Genomic DNA, 15,865 nt, shown 5'->3' with positions numbered 1-15,865 from the left:
AAAAAGTTAGCCTCGTTTCTCATCATTTTGGACCATGGGCTATAGCCCATATCGTACGGCATACTATAGCGCGCCGTTTTTCATCATTTTTGAGGATTTGAAAAAAATGACGAAATGACAAAAACGATGGGTTATAGCCCATGTTTTTTGTAATTTTGAAAAAAAAAGTTAGCCTCGTTTCTCATCATTTTGGACCATGGGCTATAGCCCATATCGTACGCCAAACTATAGCGCGCCGTTTTTCATCATTTTTGAGGATTTGAAAAAAATTACGAAATGACAAAAACGATGGGTTATAGCCCATGTTTTTGAAATTTTGAAAAAAAAAGTTAGCCTCGTTTCTCATCATTTTGGATCATGGGCTATAGCCCATATCGTACGGCATACTATAGCGCGCCGTTTTTCATCATTTTTGAGGATTTTAAAAAAATGACGAAATGACAAAAACGATGGGTTATAGCCCATGTTTTTTGAAATTTTGAAAAAAAAAGTTAGCCTCGTTTCTCATCATTTTGGACCATGGGCTATAGCCCATATCGTACGGCATACTATAGCGCGCCGTTTTTCATCATTTTTGAGGATTTGAAAAAAATTATGAAATGACAAAAACGATGGGTTATAGCCCATGTTTTTGAAATTTTGAAAAAAAAAGTTAGCCTCGTTTCTCTTCATTTTGGACCATGGGCCCATATCGTACGGCATACTATAGCGCGCCGTTTTTCATCATTTTTGAGGATTTGAAAAAAATGACAAAATGACAAAAACGATGGGTTATAGCCCATGTTTTTTGAAATTTTGAAAAAAGAAGTTAGCCTCGTTTCTCATCATTTTGGACCATGGGCTATAGCCCATATTGTACGGCATACTATAGCGCGCCGTTTTTCATCATTTTTGACGATTTGAAAAAAAATGACGAAATGACAAAAACGATGGGTTATAGCCCATGTTTTTGAAATTTTGGAAAAAAAAGTTAGCCTCGTTTCTCATCATTTTGGACCATGGGCTATAGCCCATATCGTACGGCATACTATAGCGCGCCGTTTTTCATCATTTTTCAGGATTTGAAAAAAAATGACAAAATGACAAAAACGATGGGTTATAGCCCATGTTTTTTGAAATTTTGAAAAAAAAAGTTAGCCTCGTTTCTCATCATTTTGGACCATGGGCTATAGCCCATATCGTACGGCATACTATAGCGCGCCGTTTTTCAACATTTTTGAGGATTTGAAAAAAATGACGAAATGACAAAAACGATGGGTTATAGCCCATGTTTTTTAAAATTTTGAAAAAAAAAGTTAGCCTCGTTTCTCATCATTTTGGACCATGGGCTATAGCCCATATCGTACGGCATACTATAGCGCGCCGTTTTTCATCATTTTTCAGGATTTGAAAAAAAATGACAAAATGACAAAAAACGATGGGTTATAGCCCATGTTTTTTGAAATTTTGAAAAAAAAAGTTAGCCTCGTTTCTCATCATTTTGGACCATGGGCTATAGCCCATATCGTACGGCATACTATAGCGCGCCGTTTTTCAACATTTTTGAGGATTTGAAAAAAATGACGAAATGACAAAAACGATGGGTTATAGCCCATGTTTTTTGAAATTTTGAAAAAAAAAGTTAGCCTCGTTTCTCATCATTTTGGACCATGGGCTATAGCCCATATCGTACGGCATACTATAGCGCGCCGTTTTTCATCATTTTTGAGGATTTGAAAAAAATGACGAAATGACAAAAACGATGGGTTATAGCCCATGTTTTTGAAATTTTGAAAAAAAAAGTTAGCCTCGTTTCTCATCATTTTGGACCATGGGCTATAGCCCATATCGTACGGCATACTATAGCGCGCCGTTTTTCATCATTTTTGAGGATTTGAAAAAAATGATGAAATAACAAAAATGATGGGTTATAGCCCATGTTTTTGAAATTTTGAAAAAAAAAGTTAGCCTCGTTTCTCTTCATTTTGGACCATGGGCTATAGCCCATATCGTACGGCATACTATAGCGCGCCGTTTTTCATCATTTTTGAGGATTTGAAAAAAATGACAAAATGACAAAAACGATGGGTTATAGCCCATGTTTTTTTAAATTAAAAAAAAAAAAAGTTAGCCTCGTTTCTCATCATTTTGGACCATGGGCTATAGCCCATATCGTACGGCATACTATAGCGCGCCATTTTTCATCATTTTTGAGGATTTGAAAAAAATGACGAAATGACAAAAACGATGGGTTATAGCCCATGTTTTTGAAATTTTGAAAAAAAAAGTTAGCCTCGTTTCTCATCATTTTGGACCATGGGCTATAGCCCATATCGTACGGCATACTATAGCGCGCAGTTTTTCATCATTTTTCAGGATTTGAAAAAAAATGACAAAATGACAAAAACCGATGGGTTATAGCCCATGTTTTTTGAAATTTTGAAAAAAAAAGTTAGCCTCGTTTCTCATCATTTTGGACCATGGGCTATAGCCAATATCGTACGGCATACTATAGCGCGCCGTTTTTCAACATTTTTGAGGATTTGAAAAAAATGACGAAATGACAAAAACGATGGGTTATAGCCCATGTTTTTTAAAATTTTGAAAAAAAAAGTTAGCCTCGTTTCTCATCATTTTGGACCATGGGCTATAGCCCATATCGTACGGCATACTATAGCGCGCCGTTTTTCATCATTTTTCAGGATTTGAAAAAAAATGACAAAATGACAAAAAACGATGGGTTATAGCCCATGTTTTTTGAAATTTTGAAAAAAAAAGTTAGCCTCGTTTCTCATCATTTTGGACCATGGGCTATAGCCCATATCGTACGGCATACTATAGCGCGCCGTTTTTCAACATTTTTGAGGATTTGAAAAAAATGACGAAATGACAAAAACGATGGGTTATAGCCCATGTTTTTTGAAATTTTGAAAAAAAAAGTTAGCCTCGTTTCTCATCATTTTGGACCATGGGCTATAGCCCATATCGTACGGCATACTATAGCGCGCCGTTTTTCATCATTTTTGAGGATTTGAAAAAAATGACGAAATGACAAAAACGATGGGTTATAGCCCATGTTTTTGAAATTTTGAAAAAAAAAGTTAGCCTCGTTTCTCATCATTTTGGACCATGGGCTATAGCCCATATCGTACGGCATACTATAGCGCGCCGTTTTTCATCATTTTTGAGGATTTGAAAAAAATGATGAAATAACAAAAACGATGGGTTATAGCCCATGTTTTTGAAATTTTGAAAAAAAAAGTTAGCCTCGTTTCTCTTCATTTTGGACCATGGGCTATAGCCCATATCGTACGGCATACTATAGCGCGCCGTTTTTCATCATTTTTGAGGATTTGAAAAAAATGACAAAATGACAAAAACGATGGGTTATAGCCCATGTTTTTTTAAATTAAAAAAAAAAAAAGTTAGCCTCGTTTCTCATCATTTTGGACCATGGGCTATAGCCCATATCGTACGGCATACTATAGCGCGCCATTTTTCATCATTTTTGAGGATTTGAAAAAAATGACGAAATGACAAAAACGATGGGTTATAGCCCATGTTTTTGAAATTTTGAAAAAAAAAGTTAGCCTCGTTTCTCATCATTTTGGACCATGGGCTATAGCCCATATCGTACGGCATACTATAGCGCGCAGTTTTTCATCATTTTTCAGGATTTGAAAAAAAATGACAAAATGACAAAAACCGATGGGTTATAGCCCATGTTTTTTGAAATTTTGAAAAAAAAAGTTAGCCTCGTTTCTCATCATTTTGGACCATGGGCTATAGCCAATATCGTACGGCATACTATAGCGCGCCGTTTTTCAACATTTTTGAGGATTTGAAAAAAATGACGAAATGACAAAAACGATGGGTTATAGCCCATGTTTTTTGAAATTTTGAAAAAAAAAGTTAGCCTCGTTTCTCATCATTTTGGACCATGGGCTATAGCCCATATCGTACGGCATACTATAGCGCGCCGTTTTTCATCATTTTTGAGGATTTGAAAAAAATGACGAAATGACAAAAACGATGGGTTATAGCCCATGTTTTTGAAATTTTGAAAAAAAAAAGTTAGCCTCGTTTCTCTTCATTTTGGACCATGGGCTATAGCCCATATCGTACGGCATACTATAGCGCGCCGTTTTTCATCATTTTTGAGGATTTGAAAAAAATGACAAAATGACAAAAACGATGGGTTATAGCCCATGTTTATTGAAATTTTGAAAAAAAAAGTTAGCCTCGTTTCTCATCATTTTGGACCATGGGCTATAGCCCATATCGTACGGCATACTATAGCGCGCCGTTTTTCATCATTTTTTAAGGATTTGAAAAAAATGACGAAATGACAAAAACGATGGGTTATAGCCCATGTTTTTTGAAATTTTGAAAAAAAAAGTTAGCCTCGTTTCTCATCATTTTGGACCATGGGCTATAGCCCATATCGTACGGCATACTATAGCACGCCGTTTTTCATCATTTTTGAGGATTTGAAAAAAATGACGAAATGACAAAAACGATGGGTTATAGCCCATGTTTTTTGAAATTTTGAAAAAAAAAGTTAGCCTCGTTTCTCATCATTTTGGACCATGGGCTATAGCCCATATCGTACGGCATACTATAGCGCGCCGTTTTTCATTATTTTTGAGGATTTTAAAAAAATGACGAAATGACAAAAACGATGGGTTATAGCCCATGTTTTTTGAAACGTTGAAAAAAAAAGTTATCCTCGTTTCTCATCATTTTGGACCATGGGCTATAGCCCATATCGTACGGCATACTATAGCGCGCTGTTTTTCATCATTTTTGAGGATTTGAAAAAAATGACGAAATGACAAAAACGATGGGTTATAGCCCATGTTTTTGAAATTTTGAAAAAAAAAGTTAGCCTCGTTTCTCATCATTTTGGACCATGGGCTATAGCCCATATCGTACGGCATACTATAGCGCGCCGTTTTTCATCATTTTTGAGGATTTGAAAAAAATGACAAAATGACAAAAACGATGGGTTATAGCCCATGTTTTTTGAAATTTTGGAAAAAAAAGTTATCCTCGTTTCTCATCATTTTGGACCATGGGCTATAGCCCATATCGTACGGCATACTATAGCGCGCCGTTTTTCATCATTTTTGAGGATTTGAAAAAAATGACGAAATGACAAAAACGATGGGTTATAGCCCATGTTTTTGAAATTTTGAAAAAAAATGTTAGCCTCGTTTCTCATCATTTTGGACCATGGGCTATAGCCCATATCGTACGGCATACTATAGCGCGCCGTTTTTCATCATTTTTGAGGATTTAAAAAAAATGACAAAATGACAAAAACGATGGGTTATAGCCCATGTTTTTTGAAATTTTGAAAAAAAAAGTTAGCCTCGTTTCTCTTCATTTTGGACCATGGGCTATAGCCCATATCGTACGGCATACTATAGCGCGCCGTTTTTCATCATTTTTGAGGATTTGAAAAAAATGACAAAATGACTAAAACGATGGGTTATAGCCCATGTTTTTTTGAAATTTTGAAAAAAAAGAGTTAGCCTCGTTTCTCATCATTTTGGACCATGGGCTATAGCCCATATCGTACGGCATACTATAGCGCGCCGTTTTTCATCATTTTTGAGGATTTGAAAAAAATGACGAAATGACAAAAACGATGGGTTTTAGCCCATGTTTTATGTAATTTTGAAAAAAAAGTTAGCCTCGTTTCTCATCATTTTGGACCATGGGCTATAGCCCATATCGTACGGCATACTATAGCGCGCCGTTTTTCATCATTTTTGAGGATTTGAAAAAAATGACGAAATGACAAAAACGATGGGTTATAGCCCATGTTTTTGAAATTTTGAAAAAAAAAGTTAGCCTCGTTTCTCATCATTTTGGACCATGGGCTATAGCCCATATCGTACGGCATACTATAGCGCGCCGTTTTTCATCATTTTTGAGGATTTGAAAAAAATGACGAAATGACAAAAACGATGGGTTATAGCCCATGTTTTTTGAAATTTTGAAAAAAAAAGTTAGCCTCGTTTCTCATCATTTTGGACCATGGGCTATAGCCCATATCGTACGGCATACTATAGCGCGCCGTTTTTCATTATTTTTGAGGATTTGAAAAAAATGACGAAATGACAAAAGCGATGGGTTATAGCCCATGTTTTTTGAAACGTTGAAAAAAAAAGTTATCCTCGTTTCTCATCATTTTGGACCATGGGCTATAGCCCATATCGTACGGCATACTATAGCGCGCCGTTTTTCATCATTTTTGAGGATTTGAAAAAAATGACGAAATGACAAAAACGATGGGTTATAGCCCATGTTTTTGAAATTTTGAAAAAAAAAGTTAGCCTCGTTTCTCATCATTTTGGACCATGGGCTATAGCCCATATCGTACGGCATACTATAGCGCGCCGTTTTTCATCATTTTCGAGGATTTGAAAAAAATGACAAAATGCCAAAAACGATGGGTTATAGCCCATGTTTTTTGAAATTTTGAAAAAAAAAGTTATCCTCGTTTCTCATCATTTTGGACCATGGGCTATAGCCCATATCGTACGGCATACTATAGCGCGCCGTTTTTCATCATTTTTGAGGATTTGAAAAAAATGACGAAATGACAAAAACGATGGGTTATAGCCAAGGGGCCAGCTATGCACTCCAATGTTGAAGCGCTGGTCCCTAGTGGCCAAGTTTGGGACTGCAGGCGGATGAAATTCATGCATGAGCACAAGAAAGCGCGCCGCTGGTTTGCTTCGTGGACGCGCACAGGGCAGTTTGTGTTTACATTCTGTTTTCTGGAGGATAAAGCAGCCTTTTTGTTAACCACGACTCGAGTGCTCGCATCATGTACCACATCTCAAAACATAACTGATTTATTATATTACAGATAAGAAGCCCACCGTAAACCGGAGTTTGGTTTGGTTTACCAGCTAATAGTACTAAAACTGACACGTTATTGCTGTGTTGTGGGAGCTCGTGTTTTTCTGACTCTCGTCATGAATAATGACGCAATTAAGGCTAGTTCTATAATCTATACATTCCTTTTTATATTATGTTCTTAATTGTAACTGCTGTAATATGTGCGTCTTCCAAATTACTGTCACCAAAGCGAGACGTTTTAAATAGTAGCAACAGTAAACTTAACCATTTTATATGGTTCTATATGGTATATAATCACACCCCAATGTAACTCCCACTGTACCTTCGACAGGCAGCCTGTGTAGACATTTTTAAAGCACAGCTCAAGACCCACTTGTACAACATTGCTTTTAATTGATATTTTTTGTTGTTTTTTTAATGTCTTTGGCTTGCTTTTCTTTTTTTTTCTCCATTGCTCTGTAAAGCACTTTGAGCTGCATTTCATGTCATGAAAGGTGCTATACAAATAACGTTTTATTATTATTATTATTATTGGGGAAAATAAGCCATATACGGTAGTCCTTTCTTGGGTTCAATCCTTTTAGCATTGTATTTGTATTAAACTGTAGTAATTTTATAATTTTCCCACATTGAGTTTGTTGATTGTGTTGCATCTTTACACAACTGGTGAGGTACTGAGTTTAAAAAACAGAAGATGTTCAAAGATTGTGGTTTTAATTTAGTCTGTAATTTATGAATTCATACACAGTAAATGTCTTATAGTGTTAATCTAATTCAAGTCAGTGTACAATGGAACCAAATGCACCCATCATGTCATGTGTACAGTACACTGTAACATTAAACATTGCCCAGATGGAACTGTTTTTATTATATTGATACATTTTAGGGGTAAAATAGACCACCTAGTTGCTAAGTCTTTACTAACATTTCGATATAAATCCCTAGATAATGTCATAATTCTCAAGTTTCTGGTTCAGCGCCTGTGCGCTATGTAAACAGACGAAAATCTATGTATTGTTTTTTCTTTTTTGTCTTTGCTCGAACTCGACACGGAGCGCGTTCATGAATGGATTCAGGCTTCAGGCGCGTTCACATGGCGTTCACGGCCGAGGTGCACTCTGGGTGCACTTCCGCATTTGGACACCAAATTTTGGTGTCCAAATGCGGAAGTGCACCCAGAGTGCACCTCGGTGAAATGCTGAATCAGCGAAAAGACGGTACTTCCGGCAGCCTTCCGGGTGCTTCAAAACGCCACTGAGCAACTTCCACTGACATGAATAGCAGAGGGGGCGGAGCTTCGCGTTAGTTTAGTCTCTATCCTTTTAATACTCTATGGTTATAGCCCATGTTTTTGAAATTTTGAAAAAAAAAGTTAGCCTCGTTTCTTATCATTTTGGACCATGGGCCATATTGTTGATACTGTGCATGTGCCCTTAATGTCGGGGAGGAAAAGGAGAAGTGTAATTTAAAAGGTCAAACACCAAATATATACGACAATACATAAATCTGGTTATTGTCACTGACGATTAGAAACCTGTGTTCCAATGGGTCCAATGTACTTATTAATATTATTATTATTCATTGGTTCAATATTTGGAAAACCCACAGACACACTTAAGCTATTAGAGCCGGCCTACTTGCTCAGGGGATGAATTGAGCCTTGACCAAGTTGACCATCGGGTCAAAATTTGTGTCAGATCCTGTGTCTAGCTAGGTGAGACATGGCCTTTGAATAAAAGAGCAGGGAGACAATACAACACCCCAAATGTAAGTCATACTGTATGACCATATACTCTATCATACACATTAGACAAAGTTGCATAGTTTAAATAGAAGAAATGCCAAAATAGTGGACAATAGCACACTACATTTGTGGGGCAATCTTGTATGATAAAGTACACATGCAACATAAAAAGTTGAACTATGGAGATACAAGGTTTCTGCCCAACAGTGACGTCATGTGGAACATCTGACCACGTCTGCTGGCATAACTGAGTCACATTTTGTGTCGCTACAGATGACCTGCCCTACTTGAAGTGCCCCTTGCACACGGTTCTGAAGCTCACCCCTGTGGCTTATGGTAAGACATCACCAACCTGAAGGACATAAAAACACCTCATTAGTCGCTTTTATAGTTGTTTTTACTGCCTGGTCTGTCTGCCTGTCTGTCTGTCTGTCTGTCCGCCTACCTCCCTCCTTACCTGGACTCAGTGTTGTTTTTGACAGCAAATTTAGATTTTAGTTTTAGTCATAGTCTCTTGAAAAGGTTTCAGTTAGTTTTAGTCACATTTTAGTCACCTGGAATGTCTTAGTGTTAGTATAGTTTTAGTCGACTAAATGTCATAATATTTCAGTCGACTAAATCTACAGTTGATTTAGTCGACTAAAATATATTTTGGCGGGCCTTGATGCTGTCGTAATGACTGTTTTTACACTTGCTGAAAATAGCTGATCTACAAGCTCACAACGCGTCGGCTATTTTCAGCATGCAACAAAGTGTAAAATGACTTATACTGGATCTCTTGTCCACTAGTCCCTTCCTAACATTTTAGTCTAGTTTTTATTTGTTGACGAAATTGTCAGTATATTTAGTCTTGGTTTTAGTCATCATAGCTTAGTTTTCGTTTAGTTTCCATTTAGTTTTCGTCAGTGGAAAAAGGTAGTCGACGAACATTTTTCGTCTTAGTTTAAGTCGACGAAAACAACACTGCCTGGACTGTGACTATTTTCCCCCTGTCTGTCTGTCCCTTGTCTGTCCCCCGTCCCCCTGTCTGTCCCCTGTCTGTCCCCCGTCTCTGCCAGGCTGTAAAGTGGACATGTTTGATCTGAAAGTGGAGGCGGTCAACACCCACAGAGACCGACCACTAGTGAGTTTGTGCCTGCATTACTCTTACACTTGATTTAAACTTTTTACACAATAAAAAAAAAAAACAGATGTACAGTACATGCTCATAGATCTGTTTATTTGTCAGTGCGGGACACACCTTTTAGTGTAGTTTATTAGCACAGTTTAATAACAAATAAAAACACACAAAAAAGAGAAAAGATTACACCTCTTTGTGAATCATCAGGTCTTAACCTATTTTGGGCAGGAACCCCTTTTGGTGTTAGCATTATCCATCATGTTATGCTTTAGCTATTGAAAAATAGCAGACCTACAAGCTCACAAGCTTGTAGGTCTGCTATTTTTGAAAAATCGAAGAACGACTGACATAGAAACATAGCTCCGTCCATTCCTCGGCACACATTCTTGTGAAAAACAACTTCCTCTGTAAGAGTTGAGCCCAGTAACTCTTGGCCCTGCGTACTCATGTGCACTTTTATAACATCTACTGTAGATTATATGAGGCCTTTTATTTACTTTATTAGTAGATTATTATTACATTATTACATGGTTTATATTTCAGTTACTACCTGTTTATATAAAACACATTAATGTTTAAATCAAAACAAATAATGAAAATGTCACATAAAAACACGCCTAGTGGAAATCTGCGGGCACAGTTTCAGTATGTAGAGGAGTCGTATTATGGTATCCAAAATATAGTCTCACGTGCAGGAAGGACAAAGGAGAAGTCTTGATCACGTGACTATAGAGTGTACTCATGTGTACCGATTTGCGGGACATTTTGATAAAAGTAATATTCAAAAATGAGTTTTATATAAGTCATACTTTGTGGAGGTCCCTGGAACAAAATAGTTTGTGATGGAGGTCTGCGGCCAAATGCGTATAATTTTTGGGGGTCCTTTGGCATAAAATGGTTTTGAGAAGCGCTGATATAGCAACACAAGTTTTTCATAAAACTGTATTTAGAAGACATTTGTAGAAAACTGTATTTAGAAGACATTTGTAGAAAACTGTATTTAGAAGACATTTGTAGAATGGGCCTCAGGTCTTAATGTGTTGAACAGATTCCCCGGGCAGTGAGTGTATAAACAGTGGGCTGGGTAAGAGTGTCATGTCTGCGTACATCAACCATAACAATGAGTTGCTTTCCAGTAGCATTGCCACCCACGCACACGCACATGCTCACACACGCTCACACACACACGTGTTCCCAGCATAATTATATTGGATCATTCAGATTACTTCCCTTTTGTCCTTCCTGCACACGAGACTATATTTTGGATACCATAATATGACTCATCTACTTTACTGCACTGACCTTTTTATTGTAAAATAAATAAATATATATATATATATATATATATATATATAGTCAATTAAATCAATTAGTTCTATTAACTGATGCACCCCTTAAAGTCAGCTCTGTTATGTTTCACCTCCGGTCCACTGCAGCAGGGTAAAATGTCACCTCTGTGTTGTCCACCTACACCCCTCCAGTGAACCAGGGTAACACAATGTCACCTCTGTGTTGTCCCCCTACACCCCTCCAGTGAACCAGGGTAACACAATGTCACCTCTGTGTTGTCCACCTACACCCCTCCAGTGAGTGAACCAGGGAAACACAATGTCACCTCTGTGTTGTCCCCCTACACCCCTCCAGTGAACCAGGGTAACACAATGTCACCTCTGTGTTGTCCACCTACACCCCTCCAGTGAACCAGGGTAACACAATGTCACCTCTGTGTTGTCCCCCTACACCCCTCCAGTGAACCAGGGTAACACAATGTCACCTCTGTGTTGTCCACCTACACCCCTCCAGTGAACCAGGGTAACACAATGTCACCTCTGTGTTGTCCACCTACACCCCTCCAGTGAACCAGGGTAACACAATGTCACCTCTGTGTTGTCCACCTACACCCCTCCAGTGAACCAGGGTAACACAATGTCACCTCTGTGTTGTCCACCTACACCCCTCCAGTGAACCAGGGTAACACAATGTCACCTCTGTGTTGTCCACCTACACCCCTCCAGTGAACCAGGGTAACACAATGTCACCTCTGTGTTGTCTCCTACACCCCTCCAGTGAGTGAACCAGAGTAAAAATGTCACCTCTGCTCTGTGACCTCTGCCCCTCCACTGCAGCAGGGCAGAGTGTGACCTCTGCTCTGTGACCTCTGCTCTGTGACCTCTGCTCTGTGACCTCTGCCCCTCCACCTCAGCAGGGTAGAGCATCATCAGAAGGCTCCCAGACGGTGTTCCTCAGGCGGAACAGCTTCACTCCTCTGTCCAGCCAGGACCAGCTGGTGAAGAGGCCCCGCCTCTACAGCGCCGGGAACCCGCCCAAGTCCCGCTGGCCGCCGCAGGCGCCATCTCTGCCCAGCATGGAGCTTCCTGAAGGCGCCGAGTCCAACAGCCAGGTCAGTACCGGCTACTACACTGCCCAAACAGTGGGTTCTGTCCCCGTGTGTGTGTGTGTGTAGCTGTCCGTACTTAAACAGACATGCAAAGAGACACACGTGGCCAGTCATTGAAGCGGTTCGGCACAGCTCCATTTTATGCTCCATTTTATTTTCCTACTTTTACAAAAAAGAAGGTTTCAGAAGGTTTTTTTATATAACCCTCTGGGTGGACAGGTCTCCACCAGGATTGATATTTGGATCAAATCTGAAGGACTAATATTTAAAAAATTGTTGCACAGGTATCAAACAAACACATCTTGATCACATGACTGTAGAGATGTGTACCGAATTGCGTGAGATTTGGATAAAATGGAGTAATATAAAAATCAATGTGTTTTACATAATATGTCAGCCTTCTGGTGGCACTATAAAGAGCAGATGTGAAAATAGGTATAGGTTTTTCCTTAGCCTCTAGGCTGGTGAGAGGCGGTGGTCATGCCTTGTTCAACAGTCGAATAGAAGCCAGGTGGAAGCTGTTCATTAAGTGTTGGTCTTGATACAAACGTATGCCCTCTGAACAGACCGTGGCAACAGGATAACTGGATTCATAACTGGGTAAATGGAATGTTTTGAAATGGAATGTTTCGTGACCTCGTACATTAAATCTTGGCTCAAACGCGACGGCAGCCAGCCAGTCATACAAGTGCTTCATTCTCTGAGTGTTTTGAGTTAAAGCTGTCCTTTCACTCTTGGCCCCATTTCACACAAAACCTTTTTGTTTTATTTGATGGTTTACTTGCAGGAGTCCCTGAACCAGTCGAGTCCGGAGGAACCAGGCAACGGTGTTGACAGTTAAGAGGCGTAGAGAAGAGATGGGTGAACGTTTTATCTGTTGTCTGGAATACCTCTGTGTGTTGTTCTCTGCTCCATATCCACATACTGTATATACAGCTATATCCAGCACACGTACTGTACCATAGTAGGCAGTGCTGTAAAAAAGTACTCCAATGTTTAAGATACTTAAGTAAAGGTATCTGCAATGTAGAAATACTCTGTTACAAGTAAATGTCCAGAATTCAAAATTGACTTGCGTAAAAGTACAAAAAGTTTTGGTATCAAAATCAAAAAGTAGAAAGTGTTTATTGTGCAGAATGCCCCCATTTCAAGTTTTCAAATGTATTAGAAATCTTTTGAAAACAGCAGATTTACAAGCAGGCGTCAGATAAGCATCAACCTACTACCTGCAGCATTGAAAGACCAAACACTATTAAAACTCCTATAGCGCCATTGCCGAAGATCATTGTCAATTGAAGCCTAATTTTGATACTGACGCTTAACGCCATTGCCGAAGATTAATGGCAATTACGCTTTTATAGTGCATTCGATCGATCGAGCAACGCCATCAGCCGGGGCGGTGGGGTGGGCGGGGTTAGCTGCTTCAGTGGATTATGTCACTCCACTGCCACTCCATCTTGGGCCGTTCGGCAGTGTCGGTAAACTGCCGGTAACTGCCACGGCGCCGGTGGGAGGGGTGGTGGGGTGACAGCTAAGACACTCGACTGCCGCTCGCTTCCGCGGCAGTGCGTTGGTCCGACATGCATTGCGCCGTGCTTGCGGTTAGGGTTAGGGTAAGGGTTTCGGTGGTGCGCACGCTTATCCGACATACCATAGGACCGCCATGTGGAAAACGATCGGATTAAGGTTGGCGAACATGGGTTATGGTTGGCGAACATGCGCTGCTTCGTGCTCGCAGTTATGGTTAGGTTTAGGGTTTGGGGTAGAAGAGGGTCGCACTGATACCACCGAGAAACACCACCACCTGCTGACGGTGTTCCGCCGTTGCTGGAAAATGCACTCGCTCTCTCTCTCTCTCTCTCTCTCTCCCAAATGGGCCCGTTTTTTTTGTACACTATCAAGCCACGGGGCTTGAGTTTCTACCAGTTTAAAACAGAACCATAGCAGAATGTTTAAACAGCCCTCATGAGGAGCAGGAGTCCTCAGATTAGATTGTCAGGTCTGGCCAGCGATGTGTCGACTATGACCAGTCTGACCAAGTATCCATTTCATGGGGGAAATTCGATCACCAGTGTCAGTTACAGTTTCGTGTGCTTTTGCCACTGTTCATAATCACATCTGCATTTTACGCCGTCGCGTCAAAAAACAAACCGGGGCAATTTTAATGCAGTAACGCAACGCAACGCAGGGCGGGCAGTGGAGCCACCCTTCATTGATTAAAAAGGGAACATTCCGTGACGGAGACGCGACACTGACGCGCCCGGTGGAGCCTCGGTGTTACCTGTAGAATAGTGACAAGCCTACTTGGAAAAGTCTGGTATTTATTTGGCTCCAGGTCCGAACAAACTTTTAGCGTTCATTTTCAGTGGAAACACTCTTGAATTGGTTGCAAAATTAGGCAGGAAAAAATTACGGAACTGGCTCAACTCCGGTGGAAAAGGGTTCCTCTCAGAGTTACAGATATGGAAACGTTTGGTTCCTATGATGGTTAATATGATGTTTTGATTTTTGTATGATAAGTAAATCTACTGTGTGCGTGCATCTGCTGTGTGCGTGCCGTGCACATAATATCTAAGCTTTGTTTGTGCACGTACGTATACATAATTAATAATTTCTAAGCTTTATGCACATAATGTATATCCAAGCTTAATAATAATAATAATAGCTCAAATGGATATAGCGCTTTTCTAAATACCCAAAGCACTTTACATAGGAACACTAGGAACAGACTTCATTAAGAAAAAAAACAAAGCAAAACATAGCAGATACAACAACGGTACAGGGTTAAAAAGATAAAAGGATAAACGAGGGAAGGGGGGGGGGGGACATCCTAACCAGACCTCAGCTGGGGAAAGCTATCCTGAAGAGGTGGGTTTTGAGTGAGGAGAGAGAGGAAGCAGCTCTTAGATGGTTCGGGAGATCATTCCAGAGTTTGGCGTCCGAAACAAACGTAGAAGGCCCCAGCTGTCCCCCTCAGGTGCGGTACTTGGCCTTGCGGACCTTCAGGAGGTTGGTTAATGCCTTTTGCACGACAGTCTTAAATCAGCAAAATGCATTTACTTCAGGTTTATTGGAATAGTTTACTGGCAAGTATATCAAATAGGCGGTGATTGATTGAGAACATAATGAGATATAAAACCCAGTTGTTATGTATATCATCACAATGCTAGACTATTAAATGTATAGAATGTGTTGGTGATTGTGAATTATTGTCCACTGCGCATTGAAACATGCCTTTTAAATGTAGTTATTATGAAGCAGTGTGTCTTAAATCCTGTATGTTTCGGTTGGGACTATATTTTAAAATACGTGTACACTTTATTCCAATTTGGGGCTGGGGCTGTAGCAGTACATAATGTAAAGCAGTCGCAGTGTCCTTATGACTCCTTATGCTAAACGTGACTTTATTATTATTTTGTCATTGATGGCCAGTTTTAATTCATCAGGATACTATGATACTGAATAACACACTTATTTAATTTAAACTGTAACTTTTATATACTTTTTTTTCTATATCATTGTCGTTGTTTTAAGCACTGTCTTTAAAGAGAATGGAACAATGTGTTTAGCTACTTGTAATGTGGCATGTTGTTGGCTATTAAAAAATAGCTCGCAGTGCGGCACATGCTTATCCATCTGCTATTTTTGAACAGTTTTCGAAAAATCTTGAAAGTGTGAGAACCCAGCAGGTCTTAATGGGTTAACAACACAAGCCATCCACCTCCACGTGTCCTAATCATTGTTGTTT

At 39.6% G+C, this 15,865-nt stretch overlaps 1 protein-coding gene across 1 annotated transcript; it reads left to right on the top strand.

The window, feature by feature from the left end:
* Positions 1 to 7,917: 7,917 nt before the first annotated feature.
* LOC308326073 (6-phosphofructo-2-kinase/fructose-2,6-bisphosphatase 2-like) lies at positions 7,918 to 13,505 on the top strand (the record flags this gene model as incomplete). The annotated part of the gene is made up of 5 exons (XM_080778884.1): positions 7,918 to 7,966; positions 8,873 to 8,935; positions 9,658 to 9,722; positions 11,923 to 12,120; positions 12,905 to 13,505. The coding sequence occupies 5 exons, from the start codon at positions 7,918 to 7,920 to the stop codon at positions 12,956 to 12,958; spliced, it is 429 nt and encodes a 142-aa protein (XP_080635010.1). The 3' UTR covers positions 12,959 to 13,505.
* Between the last annotated feature and the right edge of the window lie 2,360 nt (positions 13,506 to 15,865).

Source organism: Protomyctophum bolini (assembly GCF_963924005.1).
Source record: "Protomyctophum bolini genome assembly, chromosome: 12".
Lineage (NCBI taxonomy): Eukaryota > Metazoa > Chordata > Actinopteri > Myctophiformes > Myctophidae > Protomyctophum > Protomyctophum bolini.
The sequence above is the reverse complement of the archived record's forward strand: the minus strand, read 5'-3'. Positions and strand labels throughout refer to the sequence as shown.